The following is a 26,994-nucleotide window of genomic DNA, read 5'->3' as shown; positions in this document are numbered from 1 at the left end:
TCAGAATGGGGCAGGGTGAGCATACCCCAGTGTGATGCACTCAGATATTCAGGAATACTTGGCAGGAGCAGAGCCATGGAACTGGGCTGTGATGATCCCCTTCAGCTCAGCAGTGCCAGGACACAGCCCCAGCCCAGGGCATTGCAGAGATCAGGGATGGAACTGGCTGAGCTGGGAGCTCTGGGGCTCAGCAGGGATGATTTCAACCACAGCTTTGTGCTGAGAGCCCCCAGCAAACAGCACAGAAAGATGGATGGGTTTTTATTCTGTGGGACTTTCCTTCCGATACGGAATAAAAACCCCTTGAAATCAAAGCCATTCCTGTTGTATCCAAGCACTCCTTGAAGGGGCAGGAAAGGATTCCACACAGGAATCTGGTGCTGCACACTGCTACCAGTGTTTGTGACCTTGCTCAGGAGCTAACACGCTGGAAATGTTTGCTTGCCATGTGGCTGTGCCTTTTTATCTGCAGGTTTGATTATATAAATGTTCCTGTTTAAAAGACACACGCCAGGGAATAAATCTCTGGGCCCACAGACTCTTTGAGCACAGGCAGCCCCAGCATTTAACTGGTAACAAAGAGAGTTGGAGTGGAAGCTTTTTGATAAAGAGTTGGCAGCATATCAGAGGAGCAGCTGGGCCACGAGATGTGAGCAAGGATGTGACACTGGGTGTTTAAACTTCTTACCTTTCCTTCCAATTCTTTTTTATTTTTTTCCTTTAAATGATTATGAATGAATTATGAGAGAGAAGGTGATTGTTTTCAGTGTGTATGTGTTCAAATAGTGGCTCAGTTCAACAAGACATGAAATTTGGATTTTAACCTAACCCTAACTGCAGTTTCAGTAGTAAGAATTAAGTGATCTGAAGAATAATCAGCTTTTAGCACAAAATCTCTTCTTTAACTGATTTAAATGGGCCCAAACCTCTGGCTATAATTTAAATTTTTCTTCCATGAGAGTGGCAGGTGCTGCAACCCAGCAAAATCCAGGCTGAGTGTGAGGAGGGATAGGGTTCAAATAACCAAAATCCACTAAGGGATGAGCAAAGGGAGGTGAGGGATAGAACACAGATGTGAGTTTCCCTTTGGAACATCCTTCCCTCCCTTTGGCTGCTGGGCTTTGATGTGGCACAGCACAAAGAGACTCCTCCTGTACCTGAGCTTTGTGTTCCAGGCAGAGCCCAGCCAGGTTATAAATCTGTAACGTTGCACTTCACCTTTTGTGTCTTGCTTAATGACCTTTTAAAAATAAATGCAGGATGGCTGAGGGGAACAGGATCAGTGGTGGAAAAGCTGACACGTCCGCAACCTGAGCTCTGATCCCTCTGATTGCTCCAGCCCGTTAAACAAAACTTCTTTTGCTTTGTGCTTAAAAAAAAAAAGAGGGAAAATGGGGACAGGGAAAGGTTTTCTTAGCTGGGTTCTCTGTCTTAAAATGCAGCTGTAAAATGCTTTACTGGGGAAATGCTGCATGGAGTTACCTGCCCAAAGAACAAGGGTGCAGCCACCCAAATATCAAAATATATTCAATGTATGATCAAAATATATTCAATATATTCTATCTGCTACTTCATTTTCATGGAAAGCTGCTGTTTTAAGACTTTTGCCCCCTTTGGAATTGTCATCCTTCATTTCTCTTTTGTAAAAATGATCGTTTAAGATCCTCATCAGGCTCTTGTTCTGTTTCTCACAGTACTAAACTGAATATGCACAGCCATAATATAAATAAATGTCTGATAACTCTTACTGAAATCCATGAAAATGTATGTTATCCCTGAGGAATACCTCTCCATAAAATGTCCTCCACTTGAATGAAAGGAAAGCTGCAGTTTCCCACCACTTCAGACTGGGACAATCATTTATTTTGGTGATGATTGTAGTGGATATTTTTGATTCATGTGTACAATAGTAAAACTGACACTATTTTCTTTTGTTTGTGTATTTTGCTTAAAATAAAAGATTACTCCAAAGGAAGGCATTTGAGGAAGAGAGGGGCCAGATTTATTTTGGCTGGCCAGTCCTTCAAGCCCTCTCAGCTGCCTTTGGCACAATCATCTCCCTGCAGAATCCCTGCTGGAGCTCAGCTGACTGCTGCTGACAATCCCTTGTCCCAAGCTGTACCAAAAAACTTCCCAGCAATTTTTACAGCTTAAAATTCCCCAAATATCTGCAACACCAAAAGCTGAGTGTGTTGTGGGCAGGTCACTTGTATTCTCTTTAATTTCTGCAGCGGTGCTGTGCCCTATCTGGGATTTTATTTCTTTTGGTAGTGCCCTAATTGAATTTTTATTTCAGAATATTGCAGTTTCCTCGTGTGCCTGGTTTTTTCCTGGCTGTGCATTTCATTCTGTGTTGCATCTGTGAAAAACACGTTTTACTGTTTTCTTAAAATTTAAAAGGTTTAAAATACACTTTATAATACATTGTTGCATATTTATACTTTTTTTTGTATAGTAAAAAGTTTTTGGGAACTGTTTAGCATGGTTATTTTTTGGGTTTGTTTTTTTAGACTATGCGTGTTTTTTGGCTTGTGGTTTTAATTTTTTTATTATTATTTTTTAATTTGGGTGGTGGTTTTGGCTTTTTGCAGCTGCTGAGTGTTGATAATTGTTGTGTTAGCTGTAGGGTTTTTATTACACATTTATGGGCTGTTATTTTAACTAGGAGGTAGTTTAAGCATACTATTTTAAAAAAAAACTTATGTTTAACTTTTATTAACTATTAGAAGAAAAGAAAAAACCCTATATTCACACAGAAAAGCTATTTTAACATTATACACATAGCATTTATCCCAATAGCTGCGAAAAGCCAACAATATCTCATGCACTTATAGGAGCAAACCAGGGATGTGTTATGAGCAGCTGGTAAAGCTGAATTTTGCTGTCATTGGCGGGGATTCTTTTTTTAAAGAAAAGGAAAAAAAGGAGCAAGGGAAGGGAGGAGAAGGAATGAATTCCATGCGATCCATCTTGGTGTTCTCTTGGGGAAATGAACTCTGTGAGGGGATCTGTGCACCCCCTGTCCCACCTCCTGCACCACAAATGACACCTCTTTCCTGAGGCTGGATCCTTCTGGATCTCTTTTAGTGCAGGTTAAGGAGCAGACAGGCAGCATTTTGTTTTTTATTCAGCTTTTTCTGAGGCGTTTGAAAACCGCGGCCTGTAAATCCCGGCGGGCCCTCAGCGCCACAGCCCCGCGGCCTCGGCGGGAACTGCAGCGGGTTTAAAGTGCAACAGCAGAGTTTGTGCTTTAATCCTTTTTTTTTGGAATAAATCCATCTGGTTCCATCATATCTGTGGGATCATAAACCCCAACTTCCCGTTTATAGCCTGGCACTGCCACACGGACAAGGGGACAGCAGCATGTGAGTGACCCCGGAGCCCTTCTTGTGGTGCTTGATAAAACACCGTGTTCCTGCCAACCTTAAAAAAAAGATTCCTTTAAAAACAGGGTTATGTAAAACCCTTGGAGTAAATGGAGCCTTGGCAGCTTTTCTACTCCCAACCTGCTCTGTGGACTGAGCCCTGTCCACGTTCCTGGGACTGTCCCAGCTCCCATCCCTGAAATGTTGGAGCTGCAGCGATGATTTTGAGCTTTAAATGCCCAGAGGAGATGGAAATATGAGTGGAAATGAGTGGAAATGAATGGAAATGAGTGGAAATGAGTGGAAATGAGTGGTGAATTCTCCTTTTCTGGGTTTTGCACAGCCCTGCAGTCACAGAGGGTCTCAGCTGGCGGGGCTGGAGAAGTTTCAGCACCTCCACACTTGGTTTTTTTTGTCTTTATCCTGCTCTTCTAAGATCTAAACTCCTTTTGTTTTCCTCAGGGAGGTCCCTGCTGCTCTAGCAGGATTATTCTTCTGTTTCCCAGTAGCTGCTGGGCTCCAGGACACGAACCATTATGTTTTACTGCCTGTAAGAAAAGCATTTTGTGTAAAGCTGAGAGCTTCGTGTACCACAAACTCCAATGATTACAAAGATACTGCACTCTCGATAGGGATTGTCTATGATTTATTTAGAGTTTAATCTCGACATCAGCACAATCAGCAAAATGTAAAACTTCTCTGCCTTTCTTTCCCTCTCATAAATTCTTCATAACCACCCCCAATCTGCAAACTCATCCATCAAGATGTGCTGGGAACGAGGAGCAGCCCTGGTGAGGTGGGGAGGGAAGGGTGGTGACATTCTAAAGGTGATTCCACTCAATAGAAACCAATTTACTCTTGTGAGGCAATAAAAAACAAGGGCAGGGAAAAGTTTTGATGGCTTGGAGTGGATTATGGGGAAACAAAACCCATTGAAGCAGTGTCAGCTGTTTGGGTTTCCTTTACAGCAAGCTGTGGTTGAGTACTGGATGTCCAAATCACTTCAGAAGATATGAGTAGGTAAAAGGTAATAAAATAACCCAAATTGATTACCAACTTATACCCTTTATGATATAACTTTAAATGCAAATTGCATTCAACTGCAAGAAGGGAAATAATGTGCCAAAGGCATTTCAATTAATTGCTGTAGTTAATTACACTCATAATTTTACTTGTGTGACTAATTATAATCAGCTTTTAGCGGTGTATATGGATTTATTTCTGATACTAAAAGCCCCAAACAGCAGGTTATTTTTAGGAAATGCATTTAAACCTCATAATGAAAACTGCATGTTCCCATTCTCAGCAGTTGTCTTGAAGGAGCTGTGTCTGTTCAGGAGGAGTTTGGAGGAGATCAGGGAGGAAAAGTGTCCTGGCTGAGGTCACTGTGGCCCTGCTGTGCTTCCAGCTGGGGTTTCATTGCCTTTTCCACAGGTACACATAATTTACCAGTAAATCCTACATTTCCTTTCTTTAAAAATCCAATTTACATATGATTTTCTCCCACACAAAGCATTTTCCACAGCCACTTCAGTTCCCAGGTCATTTGTTTTTCTGTCACTGCAGAGTTTTTAAAACCCATCTCATTTTAGTGCTTCGTGGAAGAAAAGCACCAAGTCCATTTTTAACTCTTATCAAAAACAGCCTCCCATCTCCAAGAGTAATAATCTTCATAGAATCATTTATGGAATAATAGAACAATTTAGATTGGAAGAGATCTTGAAGCTCATCGAGTCCAGCTGTGATTTTTGGGGTGTTGCTCCTGGGGAATGGGATCCCTGTTCCTGGAGCAGAGGGGGTTGATGTTACACCTGGTATTTATTAAACTCCACACTTACTAAACTCTAGTACCAGCCTGGGAAGTTTGATAGGCTTCTCTCCATCTTTTTTTTTTTTTTTTTTTTGACTACAGGTGGATGAATGGATTTTTTACATGGATTTGCTGTGTGATATCTTTTTAACAGGGAGGCTGCTGGCAAGTGTTTTCCCTGTGGAATCCACATCTGGATGGGTGAGGAAGGAAAGGACAAAGGAAAAACCATTATCCTTCTCTCCCAGCAATCATAGAAAACTAATTTTGTCCAGACAAGAGCACTTTGAGCTGGTGTTTTGTCACAGGAGGAGCTGACTGTAAGTGGAGTTGCCAAATTTATCAGAATTCTTTGTGGGTAATGTAAATACATTTCTTGTGAGTAATGGTTTGGTTTCCTTGTCTCTTCGTGCTTCCTGAGAGAAATGTTTTGCTGAAAACACATTGTATTAGGAATTTTTTTGTGCCTGCCCCTGCTGTCACCCCCTGCTCCCCTGATGGCTGGGAGGGAGCAGTGCCTTCACCTCTCACACCTCCAGAGCTGCTCTCAAACCAAGGTGCAGCCCAAAGCTGGCAGAGGATTGCTTTTGGATGAGTTGTACAACCCCCTGCTTGTTCCACTTGTTTTGACCCCAGTTTTAATTGCCAGTGTTGTTCCATTTTCCCTGGGACTGCAGCTTTAACCCCACAGTCATCAGCTCTGGCTCCAACACATGTGAAATGTATCAGTGCACTTCTGTGCTAGCCCTCTGGACATGGGAAAATAATGTTCCTGCTGGATCCTTCCAAATCCTTCCCCCACCCTTTCCTGTATCATGCCTTGGGTATTTGTCCTTCAGGAGTGACTGTCATTTCCTGGTGTCTTCACAATAAAAGAATTTCATGCCAAACGTGGCCGAGACAGAATTCCTGAAAACCAGCACCTCGAGTTACCTGTGGAACAGCAAATTGCTTTTCCATAACCATCCTCACAAAGCAAATCAGATGTTCCATTCCAAGCCTTCTTGTCTTTCCCTGCTTTTTCCTGGGAACAGCTTTTGCTGGGGGTTTTTGTTTATTCCCTGCAGTACTGCTGGTCCTGTCCCAGAGCAGAACCTGGCTAAAAGAGGGGCAGAGGACAGACTGGTCTCAACCCCTGTGACAGGAGCAGATGGAGCATTTCCGTTTTCCTGATTGCCACAGCACTGAGCCACTCAGTAAAAACATTGATCCTTGTCCAGGATTTTATTTTATTTTTTATTTTATTATAAAAGGGAGATTTAATTCACACTGGGGTTGGTGCTGAAGAGCTCTTAGAGAAGACTCACCCTCCTTCCAGCAGATTTTTTTTTTCTTCCTTTTAGTTCTGTTTTAATCTGTTTCACAGTAAATAAGATGCTCCCACATTGTAATTAGTGACCATGCCCTGTGATTTAACATTTATTATTAGCAATAAATGACAGCTGAGCCAGATCCTGCAGGGTTTGTTGCAATCATCCCTTAGAGAGCTGCCTCTGGAATGAGGATTGAGGAAATAACCTGCAGGAGAGGGATGGTGGCTCTTGCACGCCTTGGTCAGTGCAAAGGGCATTTCTCAGGTATCCCAAGGAGTGTTCCCATCACTGCTTTTTAAAACAGGAGCTGAGTGGGGCTGGGCACCAGCTCTGCCCACCTGGGCAAGGTGCCCGACTGCAGGAATCTGAGAGTGCAGAGAACACCCTGTGAAACAGAGCCCCACAACTCTGCTGACACTACAAACATCCCAGGGCACTGCAAATCCCTGCCCAGCAAGGGCAAAATCAGCCCCAAAAAATGCAAACCCAACCCTAAATATTGTGAACAAAACAGGGGAGGGGAAAAATGTCACATTCCTCTTCTGAAAGAGTTTTTGGATTCCCCTTCAGCAAGGACAAAAGAAATAAAAACTCAGAACAATTCTAATACAGGTTTGTTGTTCACCTTTAATATTTCATTTCTGTTTGCTCCTCCAAAGGTTTTCAGTTACATAAAAATACAGTTAAAGTATTAATCTTTCCTTTAAACTTAAATAGGTTAATTTGTTTTCCCATGTGGGGTTTTTTTTTTAAAGCTTTACTCATTGATTAATATGAAAATAATTTCATCATCCCTTTGGTGAGCTGTGCTTGTTCTCACTGCCAGGATTTCCCTGAAAATGTATCAAGGCATCTCTGCAAACACTGCCCTTTAAGGAAAAAAAATACAAATCTGCTAATATGAAATCCTATTTTGGTGTGGGCAAAATCTAAAATCCTAAAAGAAGCTGTAAAATGCTATATGGCACTAACCAAAGAGAAATGTTATATCCCTCTTCAGAGAGAGAACTGGAATAATAAAAGGAAACCCCATTTCCCAACTTATTTTCTATAAGTAATTGGGTAAGATCTGAAGGAATTGGTTCAAACCACAATCTTCTTGGAAAAAACTATGAATCTTGACCATATGTGAATATTCCAGGTATGCTACTATAAAAAATTATATATATAAAAGAAATATATATATATATATATTTATATTTATATGTAAGAAAGAGCTATTTCTTGAGCTGTCCTATTTTATCAGGCAAATTACAACTACAAGGGATCATCAGAGTCTCCTGCTTCAAAAGCAGCCCTCCAAAAGAGAGGGAATTTCCACAGATGTGCCTCTGGTCCGTGGGGATGAGCCTCCCTGTTGCTTTCCCAGCACATCACATCAGCCATGGCATCCCAGAGAAGGATGAATAAATAACAGAGGAACCTGCCAGCCCCCAGCAGGAGCTGGGGTGGAAGGAATGAAGGAATCCAGTGTCTGAAAGTGAGATATTCTGGAGGAAGGAGGGGGATCTGTGTGTTGGGTGGGTGCCCTTCCCTAAGGGGATGAGCCAGATCTGCTGGGTTGTGTGTGAGCATTTTGTCTTTGCTCTGTGTTGTACCTTCAGGTGGGACAGTGTGGGATTGTGAGATTTACTCCACATTTCCCTGCCAGATTTGCAGGGTTGAATGTAAACACGCTCCAACCCCTTCACAGGCACTTAAGAACAGATTCAAGGGTCTCTGTGCACCTCCTTCCAATGCTGGGTTAAATCACAGGATAATCCAATTTCTCTAAGTGTATTGCCTTTAAAAATTGAATTTTCATTGCTTTACCTCCCTGTTCCTCTGAGTTCTGGTGCTTTGGGTTCCACCAGAGCAGCACAGAAGCCCTTGGTTCATGTCTGGAGGAGGACAAGGCTGCTCTGTATTGGGACACAATCCATGAGAGGCTGAGACAAAGAACAGCAAAACCAACAAGACAGGAAGGAGCAGGGTGTGGATGGGGTGGGAGAGGCTCAGTGGGACAGAGAGCTGAGGGTGCAGGTCAGAGCCAGGGGCAGCAGCAGCAGCTTTGCTGCGGGCAGGGCGATGCTGGCCCCAGACCAGAGCACCGCGCGCCCGTTCAGGGGCTGAGCCGGCCGGAAATTCTCCGTCATGGCACTGGAGCTGTTCTTCTCAAAGTGCAGCACTGCAAAGCGGGAAAGCTGCAAAACACAACAGCCTGATCAAGCTTCTTATTGCCAGGGGGGGTTTGTGTTGCAAACCCGCTCTGATTTTGGACCTGAGGGTTGAACGAGTGCCTTAAACCCCACAGGAAAGGCCATGGCAGAGGTCACTGGAGGGGTCAGCGAGTGATGGCTCCTTCCAGCCCTGGAAATCACGGGCACTTCCTTTGAGTGGCAGCCAAGGGCTCTGTGCAGCCCCAGGACCGGTTCCCCCCGCGCTCCTGACGCACGCGGCCCCGCTGACACGAGGCAGGAGCAGCAGGAATTCTGTCCTTGCTCAGGTTCCTGCTGCTCTGAGTGACACTGGGCTGTGCTGGGGACACTGGGAGCACCCTGGCAGCCAGGAGCTGAAATGCAGGCTCTGACTTTGGGCCAGGCTGTGCTCTCCAAACACTCTAAATCCATCTCCCCTTCCTGCCTGCAGGTCACAACTGGGCTGCTCAAGGCTGGTGCTGATGGGCACGAGGTTTGGGTTTGGGATTGTTGTGTTCTGCTGTCCTGCCAATGGGAAAAGAGCCTGGAATTTGGGGGCTGAGCAGGTGGAAGTGCTGCTGATGAAGCACTGAGCTTGTTGGGGTTTCTTGGCTTTCTCCTCACGCCGTCATTTCCCCTTCCTGCCCCTTTCCTGCCATTTTCTGGGGGATGATTTAACAGGGTCAAGCAGCTGGCTCTGGGGACAGGTTTAGGCTCCTGCCAAGTGAGGGTGTGTGGGGAAGGAGGCAGCTGAGGTGTCACTCTGCAGGCAGGGACACAGCACTGTGAATTCTGTGAATTCTGCACCTCCAGGCTGTCCCTGTGCCACTCACCTGGCGCAGGCTGAGCTCCACTGGCTTCTCAAATATTGTCCAGATGACACCCTCGTAGCAGTCAGGGGTGGTGAGGGACCCTTCATACCTATAGTACTTCCCAAGGTCTTCCTCAGGTGGGAGAAGAGACATCAGTGGCAAAGGATCCAGCCGTGCTGTGTCCCCTGGAAAAACCACAGGGGAAAATCCCTTGTGATGCCTGTGGCTGCAGGTTTTATCCCCACCCCACACAGCTTGTGAAACCCTGGCATGAGTGGCTCACCTTTGTATTTAATATTCTCTAATTCACTCAGTAGGGATGCATAGTTTTCATTCTCCTTGTTAGCCTGAAAGGGAAGTACTTTCATTCCACATTGTGTATTTCTCTAGAAGTGGTTGCTTTTAATCAGTGGTGAATAAAACAGAAAAGGGCCACAAGGAAAAATAACAGTGAGCAGGATGTAGAAAAGCATAGAGGAACTCAGTGCTGGCAGAATGCCTGCAGAAGACAGGGAGGTTAAAGTCTTGGGCTACTAATATTGACATAAACAAAATATTGACATGAACAATCCCTCAGCCAAACTGCTGGCTGAGATTTGAGGGGGGTAGCTGAAAATTTCACTGCCTACCTTTACAAAGAAGGCTAGCACAGCCAAACCACCTGGATTTTTCTTGGCATCTGTCACATCTGAAGCATCTTCTCTTATGTGCACGACGTGAAGCTGGAACACAATAGCCAAGGGGGATTATTTCCACCCTCACACCTCCCATGGGGACTGGCCAGGAGTTTTTGTGAGCAGGATCTGAAAATTCCAGAGTTCTGGGGTGGAATCCACGATCCACACCTACCTCCATGGGGTATTTCTCTCCATCTATGCTGTGCTCTGAGCCAGGGATGTTTTGTGGCTTCTCTGGGACTCCCCAGTGCAAATGGAATTCTACTGCCTTGAATTTCCTTGGCAGACCTCCTCCTCCGATTTTAGGGGATGTATTTAGTGTCACTTTAACTGGGGGGAAAAAACACAAATTGTTTTAAAGGAGAAAAGCAGATCCTGCATTAGCAGTAAGTGAGAGCAGAGATGTTCTTGAGATTCAAATTTATCTTCAAGTTCTCACTTGGCTTTTCAGACTGAGCATTCCAGAAATCTGCTCTGCAGAAACTGAACTCTCACAGAATCATAGCTGAGTTTAATTTGAGATTAATTATAAGCATTATGACCTCTGGATTCAGAGCTTCTTATACCTCTCAGAAGACCCTATATTCCTTCATTTTTTTTTCCTAAAAAACCCCATCTATGAAAGTAAATTTGATCCCAGTTTATCTGGATTTTAACCATCATTTTAATCTCCTGCTCTCTGCACTGTGACATTTCCTTTGGGCAAGGTTTAAAGGTATTCTGCTTTAATTCAGAGTAGTGCTGCAATTCAAACCTAAATCATACATATTTGAGGTATATTTTAAAATTTGACTTTTTACGACCCTCATGTTAAGCACAGCACTTTTCTATGCATAGCAAAATTCCAGATTGCAGCCCCAGAGGAAAATTCTGGATTGCAGCCCCAGAGATTTCATTTCTGTTCTGAATTCCAAATGAACTTGGAGAGTGCATGAGTCATTCAGTTCCTCTGCTTTTTAATCTGTAAATGGATGAGTCAGATGTCTTTGTGGCCTTTGTTTATTTAGCTTAAAACCGTTGAGACAGCGACCTTTGCTATGTGCCCATCACCAACATAATGAGGGTCTAATCTCACCTGCAGCCTCTAATTGCAGCTGTAATTTAAGCAATAACCTCCTCATTTAGCACAGGAATTGGTTGCCCTCAGAAGGAAGAGATTTTAAAAGCCCAGATTAAACCCCTAATCCTTATGCATGGCTGGGGAAGAGGAGAGTTGGGAGCAATCCCTATAAATATTAATTTTGGTGTAAAAGGGACTGTAATTGGACATCCTGGAGTATCACCCTATAATGGGAAAGTCATTAATCTGTATATTAGTGAAAACATTCCTTTTTCTTGTGGTCTGCCACCATAGCAATGTTTGAAATGAGAATTTCTGGCTGTTTAAATCTCCCCAGCTGCCTTCCCACCTGTCCCTTTTAAATCAGAAATATTTAACACTTGCTACTTTGTGCTTTGAGGATTTGGCAGTTAAAACAACCCATCCAGGATTTTAAGAACACCTAAACGTAACTTTTAAAAAGAAATAAAATTAAAAAAAAAAACGTAGACCATAGGTTTATTTTTAAAGTCGAGGTAATTGAACATAATTTTTTTTGGAGCAGCATCCTCAGCATTGTGAAGGAAGGTGGAGGAAGTGGAACGGTTCTAAATTACTGTTAATTGATTCACGGTTTACTGATTCACTAAGTAGCTGATCAACATCAGATAACTTCTGTGTGCAGAGAAAACAGGGCTGAATCTGAGAAGAATATTGCTCACTATTTAAAGAACTAATAACAGCCAGCACTGGGAATGACTTTCCCACACGAGGTTTTCTCCAGCAGGGGCAAGAGTTGGAAAGGACCAGCCCAGGAATGGTTTCAGCAGAAAATGATCAAATTCTGCCCAAATTGCTGTCCTGCCCACCTGCCCCCAGTCCTGGACTCTGCTTGGGTTGGAGAATTTTGTTTTAGAGCTTTTGTGACACCTCCAGCTCTGGTTCTGCACAGAAATTCCCCCTGAGATGTTCCAGAACCTCACCCACACCCCCAAAATTTGTCATCCCACAAACTTCCCAAGGAGATTTTGATGCTGAAAATGTTGTGGGGGTTTCAGTTGGGAAGCAGAAGGGAGAGATCTCATGGAAGTTTTGCAGGGAAAGCCCAGCCCAGCCCTCAGGGTGGGCACCACTTGCCTGTGTGACCATTACTTGCCTGTGTGACCATTATTCTCCAGGAGCCACTGGCCAGAGCCCTTCACATCATACCCTTCAAAAGTCAGGGGCTTGAGGCTCTTCTCATAAACCACATTTTTGGTGACAATGTTGACAGGGGACTGTTTGTTCCCGCTGCACTTCCCGTTCACCAGGTGCCATTGAGGAGGATCTGCTCAGGATGGAGAAAATGTTATTTATTATTTTACCCTACAGACAGCAAATCCTTGAGAAAGCCAAACCACCCAAGCAAAGTGGGGCATTTGAGACATCACCCCAACTTCTGGGCTGGTTTTGACGTTTGTGTATTTGCATTTTGACATTTATTTGAAAATTTCTGCATTATCCTTATAGCAGTTAGCACAAACACTTCAAATTATTCAAATTTCGCCCTGACATGGTCACAAATAATGCAACCACGATGCATTAAAGGCTGAATTCCGTGGATTTTTTTGCATTATTTCTCTCAGCAGCCCCTTTGCAAGGCAGAAGAATCACCAATGTGATTGGAAAAATAAATTGCTTGGCAGTACCTTGACACTGTGGCTGCTCACACTTCTGGGACCGATAGCACCAGCTGCCCTCTGAAAAACAAGAAATAAAACAGGTGAATGAAAATCTGGACAAATCATGCCCCCAAAAAGCAGCAGGGAAATGGATTTTCAGCTCAGCCCTCTCTAGATCTCCTCCTGATCTCTCATAAACCATTTTAGAGCCATTAATATCCCCCCAAAACCTCTGCTGGGGAACCTTTAGGGCTCTGGATCATCAGGATTCTGGATGGGTTGCACTCCTAAGAATTTGATTTTCAAACCTTGGCTTCCTCAACTTCTTGAGGCAAAAGTTCCACATTTGAATATAGGCAGTGTTAAAGTAAATTTCCTTTTATCAGCTCTGCACTTGCCAGCCCTTCACAGACTTGTAAATTCACTTCTGCAAGAGGATTTATCTCAGTGCCAGGAACTCTGAAGGTTCTTGGTGAGGAAATCTGAGAAATGAAGGATCTCACCTCCTGCAGGACCTGGAGATCTTTGCTCTCATTCTGCTGGGATGGCTGCAAAATTCTTCAGCAGAACATCTGATTTTCCCTTTTTCATTGTCAAAAGAAATGCAAAATTCAGAGGCCAAGAGCTAATTTAACTTTATGTAGTCAGGAAAGGATTGTTCTGTTTATCCCAAGTTGCTTCAGTGGCTCTTTATTTTATTTATTCTAAACTTTAAATTGACTTTGACAGGGATAGTTCTCTTTGGCTATTTAACTTTAATCCATAGCAATTCAAACCCTCTTATAATGATGATTAATACCATTCCTTCTGTTTGCTTGTGATTAGTAAATTATAGACATTTTAATAAATGGCTAATCAATTTTAAGGATAATTATGGAGGAGCCCTGTCACTCCACTGGTAATTACCTTAATTTGTAATTTATAACACACCTGCTGGAAGGCTTTTAACACCTTTATCTTGATATCAGTGGCATAACAATACATCCATCTATTTAATAAATAATTGTTCCAAAACCTGAGCAGCTGTGACACAGAGGGAGACCCGTGGCAATTAATACAACCTTTAAAAAATGGCAGTTTCACTTTTCCTTCCACAAAACCAACATTTCTGCTGAACACTCCAAACAATGTTGCCTCACTTTGTAGTTTGGCAAGACTGGGAAGAAAAGCAAACTTTGCTTTTTTGTGTGTGGTAAGAACAGCAGGGATTTCTGTGTTGTTATCCAAAAATTGGGTTTGACAAGGTTTCATCCTTTTAGATTTCTAAACACAAAGCTTCACTCTCCAGCACTGATTGTTGCATTTTCTTTTTTTCCAGGACAGAGCTTTCCCTCATCCCCACTGGGAAGCAGCAGAAATTCCAACACAGAACATCACTGAGTGCCTTAATCGATATTTTAATTGATATTTTAATTAATGGATGCCTGCAGAATGCCAGGTGAGCTGATCCCCACTGCCTGGGCTGCTCCACGTGTGGTTTTTGCACTGGTGAAAAACTCCAGGTGTGGTTTTGGCAGCTGCTCAGGGGTCAGTGTGAACTTTTAACAATCCCAGCAGCCTGAGATTGGGATTTCTTGGTGATTTACACACTAAAGAACCTTCATGGGGGGAAGAACTGGTGCCCAGCAGGAATAACCTGGAAGGATTTGCTCCCAAAATCTTTGGGATGGAAAGCAGAGAGGGGAGGTGGCAGGTGGGAGGAATGGAGAGGGAGCATCAAAGCATTTCTGCAACACAAATCTGATTTTCCAGGCCACAGCTGGGAGTCTCCAAGGCTGTGCAGCTTTTAAACCACGACTGTGGAGCCACAAAAATCAAGCAGAGCCACAGAGGGAAGGGGAATTACCCCAGGTTGGTGCTCCTCAGTCAGGGTCTGTGTGCCAGAGGGGAATGGAAATGGGTTAAGGAGCTTTTCAGTGCCAAATCCACGTCCCACCCTTCTCAAACAATGACATCACTGAGGTTTTGCCACCTGAGCAGGTGTCTGGCAAGTTGTCTCCAATAAACCTGAGGGTTTCAATCACGTCTGAGCAAACAGCACAAATCTTCCAGCCTGGCTATCAAAATAATGGGGAGAAAAAATTGAATAAAATCAAATTTAATTTGGAAAATCCAGCCCCTGGTGGCTCTGCCTCACACCCAGCACTCAGGAATGTTTGATAATTGGGATCTGATTTTTGCATCTTTGCACCGAATTCCTGATGTCTCTGAACAAGTAAGGATTGTGTTTTGTACCAAGTCCTTACCACACTGGATTGGGTGGTATCAGTGGAATAGAACAACACATAAATTCAGCATTTCATAAGAAAAATGTCCTTGAAGATGTTAAACCTTAGAGAAGGAGCTAATTAAACATTACAGAATGTTTAATTAGCAAACAGTGGATTCATGTTTCTTGTGAATTCGGACCTTTTTTTTCTTTTTTTTTTTTTTTTTTTTTGGTGGTTTTTTTTGTTTTTTTGTTTTTTCTTTTTTTGATTGGCAGCAATGGAACTCTGGGGAACAGGATCCTTTGTGTGGGTCCTGCTCAGGAGGAACCACAGAGTCCCAGAGGAGGAAAATTTGCATTTGGATTTTATCTGAGTCGGATGTGACGCCTCCCTCCCTATAGGAACCTTGCATTACAATGGATTTTTCTTCCCCTGAGCTTTGGGGCTTTGGAGAAGGGAAGATCCTTGTCACATCCAGGCAATTCTCCGTGGTTTTAGGCACGATTATGCCCTCGGGCACGTTGTCCAGGCCACTTTTAATTGTCTGAGCGGCTCCTGCCACTTCCCTTAGAAGACTTTTCCACAGTCCATTAGCCCACGCTGTCAGGAAATGTTTCCTATTTAATAGTTTACATTTTCCACTTCCTTATCTGCATCCCATCACTCCTAGAAATATCACCGAACCACCCTAAACAATTCTTTTCTCTGGTGTTTACAGCACTCAAATAGATGAAGAATTCAAATTATTCATCTGTGATTCCTGTCCTGGCTTCATCCATCTTCTGTCCCATCTCTTCTTCACCTTCCCCAAATCCCCAAATCTTATTTTCATTCCCAAATCTCATTTTCATCCCCAAATCTCCCTCTGAACTCCTTTTTTTTTTACCCCTCAGCTCCCACCCTGCACTATTCCTTCAATCAAACCTCAGCCCCCACATTCTCTTCCCTGTACCTCATTTTATTGCTGGGAAAGCACAGCACAAAGTGAGATTTTCAGTCTTTTAGGGAGGGATTTTATTTGGTTTGTTCTTGTGGTTGAGGTGCTGAAATCACTGCTGTGATATATAAAATTATATAAAAATAGATATGTAGATAGATATAGATTAGATATATATATATAGATTATATAGATATAGATACAGTTGATATAAATATAGATACAGATTAAATATAGACAGATATAAAGATAAAACACTAGATATGTATTATATAGAGATGATATAAATATAGATACAGATTAAATATAGATAGATATAAATATAGACAGATATAAAGATAAATAACTAGATATGTAATATATAGATAAAGATGATATAAATATAGATACAGATTAAATCTAGATATAAAGATAAAACACTAAATATGTATTATATAGAGATGATATAAATATAGATACAGATTAAATCTAGATAGATATAAAGATAAAGAACTAGATATGCACACCTGGACCTGCTGTATTATCAGTGATATCTTTCTCTTACATTTTATTTGAGTTTATCCTCGATTTAAGTGGTTCTGTGCCATCCCACAGGTGTCACACTGACTTTATTGGGTTTAATTTAGAGTAGGGCTGGACAGGGCTGGCTCTTCCTCCAAGAGTTCAGGACAGTTAAATTTAGGGAGTCTCTCTTGGCACGTGAGTCCCACTTATCTCAGCCTCTTCCTCCTGGAATTTACAACTGGTTTCCTGCCCGAAGCTGCTTCTTGGCACGGGGCAGCCAAAAAAAACAATACAATTACGTATTGTTTTCGTTTTATTGCAAACGGTTTCAATTGTTTTAGCCATCAAGCCTCCTTTGGAAGCTCGAGGTAAAAAAAAAAAATAATAAAAATATTCCTGCAGTTGAGAACTGCTTCTCCTGTGGCTGGGGGCACCCTGCCAGGTGCTATTGTGTGATCTAGGAAAAGACCCTTCAGCTCTTTGGATCCTGCTCAGATTGTCTGAATTCCACAAAATCTCCCCAACCTGCTTCTCCCACTCTTGCTGCCCTGCTTGGAGCTGCTGGGAAAATGTCCTTTAACCCCTTGGTGTGCACTGCAGAGTCACTAAAACTGGGCTGAGAAACCTCAGCTCGTGCTTCTGGTAAGGGATTCATCAATTTTATATTTGGCCAGCAGTTTTTATCAACGATATTGGGAGTGGGACAGCAGCAATTTGTTGATTTTTAATTCAAATCCTTCTCTCTTTACCTGAGTGCTTTGTTTGTCCTTTTTTAGCCTGGTGTCACCCTCTCAGCCCTGTCCCTCCTGAGCATCCCCAGTTTTCCCAGTGCTGCCCATGGGATGCTCTCAGTGCTCCCTGCTCTGCTGCCCTGGCTTCTCAAACCCATCCCCAAAATCTGCTCTCACCTCTGCATCCTTTTCCACCAAAATGCCAAAAGCTGGGCTTGCATGCCATTTATTTTTAGGCTTGGCTTGTGTTGGGCTCATCCTATTTTTAGCTGGCTTTGTGAAACTTTCTATTTTTAGTGCAAAAGACAAAACAACTTAAAAGCAATTGTTGTCTAAGCCTGTCTTTCTAATTAATGGGATTGCTGAGCACAAAGTGAGCATATAGACATGAGAATATTTATACATTCTGCAGCATTACACATCCTCAGGAAGCCCCTTTGAACAAAATCAGTTCCAGGCGTTCACCTCGAGCTTTGTGTGTCTCTACTTTCATTGTGGCCATTCATTCTCTTCGCTTTTAACCTGAATTTTTATTTATATGCTGGGGAGTTAGCCCTGAAAATCAGCATTGCTGGAGCCTTGCAGGGCAGCACAGCTGATGTTCATAATTTGCACATAAACCAGATGCTGGATGAGGCCTTGGGAACACATTGGGACTACAGGAAAAATCCCGAGGGACTCGGGGATTGTGGATGTGCCCTGTTAACATCTGCAAACGACTTCCTTTGTGTCAGAGAGCAGGGGAAGGTTTTTAGCTGTGACCTGTGATGCTCTGCTGGAGATAACAGCCTCAGAAATGTCCTGTAGCAAAGGCAGAAGCTGAAAACAAAAAATGAGTATCCAGGGCTAAGGTGATTTCCTTCTGTGAGGGGTTTTGCCTTGCTTCCTTTAATAAAAATGCAAGCCAGAATTATTTATTTTAAAGTGTTTTTTAAAATTTAATTCCAACAAATCACTTGGTAGCTTTGCTGGCCTTTTGCAGCCTTTTACACCAAGCTGTTGATGGCTGATCCTGTGGCTAAAAATACGACTAAAAATCTAATTACAGCCCACTGGACATATCCTGGAACACCACAAAGCATCCTCTGCAGTGCCACAAGCAGGGAAAAGAACCTGCCCAGAGACAGACTCTGCACTTTGCAGCTTTTCTAGGAGACCTCAAGGTTTGTGCTGGCTTTTTGAAAGTGTCAAAGGCTTTTCTGCCTCCAGCATCCCAGTGGAGGAGCCAGGAGGATCCAGAGCTCAGGGAAATCATGGATAAAACAGAGCAGGATTCACCCTCGTGCCTGGGGAAGGGGCAGCTTGGATTCACACCTGGAGACACCAGAGGTGACTTAAACCCCTCACATGGATAATTCCATAATTCCTATTGCTCACTGCCTTTTCTCTGTGTTCCAGGCCTCACATTGCATTTATTATCCTTTTTTTAACCAGCTGAAAATGCAACTTTTCACCCCAGGGTGTGTCCAAGTGCACCAGCATCCCAACTTTGCCAGCCCTGAAATGGATTTGGAGCCCAGCCACAAATCTGTGTGCAGTCCACACCATCAGAGCTGGAAAGGGAAGAAGTCACAGCATCTTTTTATTTTTTTAGTTTTTTTTAAATTAAAGTTGCTGAGGGAACTCTCAGGGGTGTTTTGTACCTGAATGGCCCTGGGGAAACCCCAGAGTGAGAATTGATGCTGACGTCAATGTCCTCATGGTTATGTAAATTTAATCTTTGTGAAGGGTAAAAGCATGTGAGCAGAAATATAGAAAATTAGAGGGATCTAATCTCATCTAAATCAGAGGAATGTCCTATCAGGCATCAACCTTTGGGAGCACCAGAGCATGGACTGTGGGAGATTTGTCATCTCATGGCTGAGATAAAGCAAAAGGTTAAAACGTGCTGGGGTTCATTCCATTCCCCCTGAAGAAAATTAATTTTCAGTGACTTTGCTGTAACCCCACCCCAGAGCTGCTGGAGGGAGGGATGGAGGGATGGAGGGATGGATGGATGGATGAAGGGATGGATGGATGGATGGATCCATGGAGGGATGGATGGAGGGATGGATGGAGGGAGGGATGGATGGAGGGATGGATGGATGGATGGAGGGATGGATGATGGATGGATGGATGATGGATGGATGGATGATGGATGGATGATGGATGATGGATGGATGGATGGAGGGAGGGATGGATGGAGGGATGGATGGATGATGGATGGATGGAGGGATGGATGGATGGATGGATGATAGATGTTCCTGCTCTCTGAATGGCACAGTAATGAAGGTTTGGATATTCCTGTTGCAGACACTTTGTCTCTCTTTTCCCCCAAACAGCACCAGAGGGTCCCTGGGATCTCAAAGGAGCCAGACAAGAACCTGAGGTGGGTCAGTGCAGCTGTAAATGGAATTTACTGAGATCTGGATGAGGACAGAGCTTTGGGGGGTTGGTTTGACCTCTGGGCAGGTGACTGCACCAGCTGCCTCAGTTTCCCTCTCCTACAATGGATAATGACCCTTCCTTCCTTAGAAAGCCTCCAGGACTGTTAACAGTCATTTTAAAGCACAGGTGCTGTGCTGCTGAGACAAGGCTGGCAGCAATTCCAAAGATTAGCAATCAGTCATTTGAGTGTTTCAGTGTGCTGAGTTATGAACTGCTCAGGTGAGGTGGGTTCAATAGTCAGGGCAGATCACCCAGGCTGCTCATGAGAAGTGGCAAGACAGGAAAGAAATGTTTACTTTAAAAAAAAAAAAAACCCAAAGATAACAAGGAGGAATTTCAGCTGATTGTCAAAAGTGGAGTTTCTTGAAATGCGTAGCCTTTAACTTAATCAAAGAAAATTTGTCCTGTGGAGTTTCTGCCCGAGGAAAAGTTTGGAGAGGAAGGTGCAGAGAGCAAGTTTCTTGTGTATTAATGACTGTGTGATTTAGTCCAAATTCAAGAAAAATTGTGGAAATAAGGGGGAGCAAAAAATGCCTACAAATGATCACATATGCATTTCTTGTGTTACTTCTTTCTGATAAAGATGTAAACTCTAATTATTGACACCAATCTCATAAAGCCACAAAGAATTTCCAGAGAGTGTTTCAGGTTTCCCCAATAAACCCCTCAGTGGGGGAGCCCCTGAAGTGCTGACAGCCAGGAATCAATAGCAAGCAAACACCAGTGGCAGACTTTGGGAAAGCAAAAGTTTTTTGTGTTTCTGTTTACCTGCCCCACGTGTCACCTGCAGAGAGAACAGCCCTGAGCAGGGCTGCACGAGAGGGAAGGGACTGGGACAGGGAAGAATCTGGAAAAGCCAAGCTGCTGAGGGACAGAGAATTAATTAAAAGCAGAGAAATGAAGGCAGGGAAAGCCTCCAGGATTTTGTGAGCACCTCTGAACCTTGATCTGCTTTAGCACCATCTCCCCTGAGCAGCTCCAGGGCAGCACTTCCCCTGCTAATGCTGGATCCCTTTTCTCCTCACTGCACTCTGCTCTATTTTAGTGCAAACAATGGACCCCTGGTCACTCCTGAGAGCTGCACTGTTTCATTCCGAGCCTCTCTGCTGGTGTTTGCATAGGAAAGGGGATTTATTCAGGGTTGCAGCAGTTGCTGATTGAACAGAAGCAGGGGGAAGAGAATACCTTCTGCATTTTTCAATACTAATTATAGATTGCTATTTAATTGAGCCATCCTAAGTGCACAGTGTACTTATAGTGCCCAGGGAGCAAAAATAGATGGGGCTGATGCAGCAAAGACATATTGTTCTTTCTCCTTCAGCAGAATTTCATCTTGGATCATACACAGCAAAGCAAAGGGAGCAGAAATTTCAAACAAGAGATTTCTTTCAAGTTTAAAGGAGATTTAAAGATAAAGGAATTAAGTTTTGGTATTTTAAATGCAAGTACATAAAATACAGAGATCAAGTCAAAGCTCATTGATTTTTCTTGGAGGAGGAAGGCAGATAGAATCTCTAAAGGTGAAAAGAAACCCCCCAAGCACTCATTCATTCATGAGAAAAGCCTATCCTTGATACTTAAACACAAATAATAAAAGGCAGAGAAATAAATAAATCATCCTTCATTTACCAGAGAGAGGAATCAGAGGCTGCACTGCATGTCCTGACAGTCAGAAACAAATCAGAAATAAGAGAAACCTTCACGTGGGGTGAGAAAGAGCAGGGAAGGACTTACCTACAACCTCTGTCTTGAGCAAGTGCAGGCAGGAGAGAGCAAGGAACAGCAATTCCATTCTCTATTTTAAATAGGCTCAGTGTTGAAACCAGAATTGATTAGACTCCTCAGGACGTGATCATATTTCTGCTCTCAGTTTTATACTGGAGTAAGTAGTCCAGGACAGACCTGAAAGCCATAGCAGGAAGGTGAACTCCTCCCCTTTGTAATTTCTCCAGATTTACCCTGCTCCTGATTTGCTTAAATTTATTCATTCTCCAAAGTGAATGGCAAAAGGAGTGAGGCTTTCTGGAGCCTTGAGTGAATAACTGAGCTCTGCAACCTGCACAGGTTTAGCAGCCCAGGAGCAAAAGCTGCATTTTTATTTACTGGGATTTCTCTCCTGGCAGCCTCACGACATTCAATTAGTACATGTGTTAAAGTTAATGTTTCCTTAAAAAAAAACTCCAGGGAGACAAATAAAACCCCAACTGCCCCTCACTTCTATGCCACAGTTCTCCAAACAGGATTGGAGTTGATTTGTGGGACTGGAAAATGGGAATTCCATGTGCAGCAACAGGAAATGTTCATTAGGTGACACACAACACCTTACATACGTAATTAAGCAAGGATACATTTTTTTAATAATCCTTTTTTTCTACTGTCTGCTTCTACTACTGTAATATGAGATAGATACAGATTTTTGGATTTGGTCCCCTTTGTTTTCCTATCTAAATTTTTAATTTCACATTTGGAATTAAAGACAAATCAGGGGCAACTCAGATTTTACGTTCAACAACGAAAAGCGACACAGATTTATTACAGGATCACCTTTGGGGTTTTGAGGGGTGGATTTTGATCCAGCTGAGGAAAACACATGAAGCAAACTTCTTCCCCAAATATCCCTGGGGGTACAAGCCCAAAGCTGGGCTGGGTGGAGGAAGAGCAGGATGCCCATGAGGGATGGGCAGAGTAAGTGATGTTATCCCAGCTGAGCTGAGCCTGCAGAGTCATCCAGCAGAGGCTGAGCTCAATCTAAAGGAGCCAAGAAAAAGAAAGAAAAAGAGCCAGAACAGCCTTGCCCTGCTGCTCAGGGCACCCAGGCAGACCCAGGGCAGCTCCTTTATTCATAACAATAAATGAACATAAATAACATTGCACCAATGAATTCTGCTGGGGAGGTTTCCCACCCTGCCCCAGCGCTGATTTGCTTTGCCCATGGGGATGAGGTGAATAATTCCTGCAGGGAGGGGAGAACAAGGAGGGGGTTCTGGCTTTTTCTCCTTTTCTCCCTTCCTCTGCAGGGCCAGGTGAATGCTGAGCACGGAGAGCAGCAGGGCTGAGCCAGCAGCAGCCTCCAAGGGCATCCAAGAGACAATTCCTGGGCTCTGCTCCTCACTGGGGAGCTGAACCAACATCTCTGGGCTTTTTTTCCTTGAATTCCTCTGTTCAGGACTGAAAAGCTGAGGGTTAGAAGTTTTGGTCTTGAAAAATCAGGATTCTTGATTTATTTATCTTTTTTTAATTCTTTTTGTTTCTAAGCCTTCCATCCTGTCATTATCAAAGTTGCAATAAACTGCACTGCAATAACGTTAATTAAGGCTTTATTTGAGTTCAAAAGTGAAGGCACACTCAGGGAAAGACATTCCCTTTCCCTCTAAAGCCTGTCACCTAAAAAAGCAGGGCTGGCATAACTTGATCTCCTTATTTTGTTTTTTTTTTTTTCTAAGGAAACTCCCCTGACAGGTGCTTGGATATCAGTTGAACTTTGGGATAATTCTGATTCCTTAAAAAAAAAAACCTGTCCTGAGATGCCACAATGCCCTCAAGAACCGGATGCATTTTACATGGAGACTTTTGGAGATTGAACCTGAAAATGTGAGAGGATTTTGGGCAGAGGAGATGACACAAAGCTCAGCAGATCTCTGAATTCCAGGCTGGCTTTTCCTGGCAGCTACAGGGTAGGGAATATCAAACCCAGTAAAAACTGCTCTGATTTTGTGGCCTTGAGCAACAAAGGCTGGGAGGGTGAGGCTGGCCTGAGTCCAGACCTGGTCAGGGATGAGCTGAGCCAGCAGGGATTGTCCCTGCAGAGGGACAGGGGAGCAGTCCCCAGGGATTTCAAACACAGATGGGTTTCAGGATTAGTGGGTGGCTGGGATTCCCACCCTGCAGAGTGAGGAGACAGAGTGCTCCTCATTTAGCTGTGTGCTGTCATCCCATTCATTAGGGTTCCCACGCCACTGAGCAGGAAATCTGGAATTTCAGAGCTCTGGGTGCAGCAGAAACATGAAAATTTCATCTCCCCTGTGCAGATGTGAGCTGGCTCTGATCCTCCCTGGCTCTGCTGCCCTGGGAGTGCAGGGATCAGATGTGTCCTGTCCTCTTCACACACACCTGCTCCAGGTGTTTGTCTCCCTCCAGACAGCCCAGGTTCTCCAAAGGGATCACTCCAAACCTGGCAGGCAAAAATTCCTCAAAAAAAGAGAGGCTGCAGAGGGGAGGAGCAGAGCCCTGTGTTTTCAAAACAGCTCCGAAAAATCTTGGAAGGAGATCACACACCCCATTTGTGCCTTCCTCTCCAGAAAGGAAGGCTTTAATCTGCATAAATTGAAACATAAATTGGATAAATAGGCTCCTTATTTGTATTACTCCCTTTCCTGACTGTTTCTTCCTTGCAGAGGCTGGGCAGGGGGATGCTCTGACCCCACAGCTTTGCTGTGAGACCTGGATTCATGGAATGACTCTGCTGAGCTGCCCACCACGCTTGACTTTTGGGGTTTTTTTGGGTTTGGTGTCTGCAGTGTGGTGACAGTGCAGGGACAACGGGGAGAAAACAAAACCATCCCAGTTCCCAAGGTTTGGAGTCAGGAATTGACAATGTGACAGGGCAGTGAAATCCCTCTGATCCTTTTTGGATTCACCAAATCACCTGTGCCTCATCTCTCCTCCTCCCTGTGCTGTGGGATTCTGGTTCCATCACCAGGATGCAGATTTCCTCTGGAGTTTCAGGCACAATTCAATCCACAATTCCAATGTGCCTGACCCCAAGGTGAGGTGGGAGCTGTCCCAGGGCTCAGCCCCAGGATGAATTCCCTGGTTTGGGATCAGCTGTGGGTTTGGGACCTTTGTGGGTCCCATGGAGGCTGAGAGCTGCAGCTGCTCAGGTGGGTGAACTTGGATTTTCCACACTTGATCCATCACTAAAAATTCAGCCTGAAGCCTCTGGTGCCTCTTTCTCAGTCTCTTCACGTGGTCAGTGGTTATTTCTTCCCCACAGGCACAACCAGCAGATAATTCCACAAAACGAGGCCATTTCTTACACATACATCTAAACAAACTGGGCATTCAGATAAAGAAATGTAAATACAATCACAGAACTGAAAAAAAAATAAACGTTGCAGAAGGTGGAATCTTGGTAAACATGAGTCAGAGGCTGTCCCCAGCAAGGTACAGTCAGTGTCTGAGGTGTCTGCCTGAGATCCTGAGATCACATTGAGTTCCCTGGAATCTGGTGGCACCTTGAACAAACAATGAGATTGTTCTTTGCCCATTTATAAGATGCAGATAACAATTTCCTCACCGGTGTAGAGTGAGATAAGTGCAGAGAATGCTTCACAGTTCCTGGAATATGGGAGTAGAAAAATGCCCTTGAATTGTGGTTGTTCCATGAAAAGGTTTTGCTTTAAATTTAAAGTGTTTTTTATCTGATTTTTGGGAACTCCTACTGCATCACAGAGGGTTGGGATGTACAAATCTGGGGGGGTTCTGTACATTAAAGCCCACTAAAAAAAACAGCTTCCACACTATTGTCTCCCTTAATCCAGCAACATGATGGTAATTTGTGTGCAATTCTATTAGGGAAATCAGATTACAAATCTTTTGTGGAGAGCTATTTATACCACTTGATATTACTTTAATTACATTCTGCTCTCTCATCCTTTAGCATTTTGTGCTCAAGCACCAAATTTTCAAATTAGAGCAACTTCAAGCAGCATTTTCAGGAACATCTAGAGCCCTTTGGAGCCCAAATTCACAGAGAAGTTCTTTTTAGCCACCAGGGTATTTTCAAAGCTGTTTTGCTCTGTGGATGTTGAGTTCATCCCAGGTGTCCTGTGCCCACCTGGGCTGTGCTGCCACTTCTGCTGGGAGTGAAAGGATTGGCTGGGCTGGCACAGAGGGGACAGAAATAGTGGGGCCCTTGTTCAGCAGCAACCTCACACCAGAGGTGTGGCTGCCCCAGCTGGGATTACAAAGGGTGTTTTATCTGGGACGCTGGGAGAGGAATATTTTATAGGGTGTTAATGCACCCCCAGGCTGGACTGATCAATTCTCAGCCCTTATTTCTATGAAATCATTCCCTTGTGATCATCTGAAATAGTTATTGCTTGCCTAGACTTGTATCAAGTATGATAATCACGCTTAGAAAGTGTAATAATTAATTATAAAGTATTCCTAGTACACAAAAATGGTGTGTGCTGACTGCACATTAAACTGAATGTACTTTCATACACTTCAGTAAAAAAACCCCAAACCATTAGAATTCCTCCTTTTAAACTTAAAATTATAGCCTAAATTTCTTACATTTGCAATTTGGCAGAGCTATCAGAGTTCACAGATTCCCATCTCTGCTGCTGTAATGATCAGTGCTGAACTGGGAGCCCATAAATTCAGCTGAGCTGCTTGGCAGGGTCGTGGTAGAAAACTGTGACCAGTGGAGGTGAATCCTTCATCAAGGTAACAAAAAATATGAATTGAATCACAATAAATAACGTGGCTTTGCCTGGATAATTGTCCTGCTCACCTGGACTGCTCAGCTGTGTAAAATCTCCCTGCTCCCACTGTATCCTGGATTTTATTCCAGCAGTGCCCTCTGCTGAGAGCATGGAATGTGTGTCCCCAGAGCTTTCTTTTCCCTCCAAGTCTCAGGCATTTTCAGTCTAAGTTCTCAAAAATCATTTGTGTTTAAAAAGATGGAGAAAGAAAAGCTACAGTGGTGTTGATGCTGGTTTATTAATGAACACACCACATAAAATAAACACAAATTATCCTGTAGCAAAGATGGGTGGTGATGTTGGTTGGGCTTTAGCTGTGTTACCATGAAAGGATTGAGTGGCAGAAGGGATTTTCTGGGCTGGAGGGGTCCAGGCTGGTGACAGAGCACTGATGTTTTATTTCAGCTCCCTCAGCCACACACTCCCCGCTCCAAACCCACAAAACTCTGCTCTCCCTTTCCTGGCTCTCTGATCTAATTCATTTGTGAGTTAAATCTGAATTCACTTCATTTTAGAATGAAGAACTTTAAACTGCAGGCGTGACCACTCATCTCCCCAAGCCCTGGGTTTTGTTTTTTTTTGTCAAAGGTTGTTTCCAGCGGTTCATCCATGTGGGAAATGTGTTCTGCAGTTTGGGCTATCCTAGCAACTCCAAGGAGATCAGCACAGCCCCCAGCTGGCAACCCAAATATTGGAAAGCACTGGTTAAAGTTTAATCCCCGGCAGGTCGGTGATGTGGCAGCGGGAGCTGCGTGTCAGGAGCGGTTCTGCAGCGAGGTGGGAGCTCCTGGGGAGCATGGGATGAGCAAAGCCTGGCCAGGGGCTGCAGGAGCACTTCCCACC

The 26,994-nt window shown here is 43.7% G+C and overlaps 1 protein-coding gene across 1 annotated transcript; it reads right to left on the bottom strand.

The window, feature by feature from the left end:
- Positions 1-7,095: 7,095 nt before the first annotated feature.
- CA4 (carbonic anhydrase 4) lies at positions 7,096-21,584 on the bottom strand. Its single transcript, XM_033078566.1, has 8 exons — positions 21,398-21,584; positions 12,882-12,932; positions 12,350-12,520; positions 10,327-10,484; positions 10,107-10,199; positions 9,761-9,824; positions 9,499-9,662; positions 7,096-8,671 (listed from the first exon to the last, which is right to left on the bottom strand). Exons 1-8 carry the CDS (start codon positions 21,453-21,455, stop codon positions 8,483-8,485), a joined length of 948 nt encoding a protein of 315 aa, XP_032934457.1. The 5' UTR covers positions 21,456-21,584; the 3' UTR covers positions 7,096-8,482.
- Positions 21,585-26,994: the final 5,410 nt, after the last annotated feature.

Source organism: Catharus ustulatus, chromosome 22 (assembly GCF_009819885.2).
Source record: "Catharus ustulatus isolate bCatUst1 chromosome 22, bCatUst1.pri.v2, whole genome shotgun sequence".
Lineage (NCBI taxonomy): Eukaryota > Metazoa > Chordata > Aves > Passeriformes > Turdidae > Catharus > Catharus ustulatus.
Note: the sequence above shows the minus strand (reverse complement) of the source record. Positions and strands in the feature narration are given on the sequence as shown.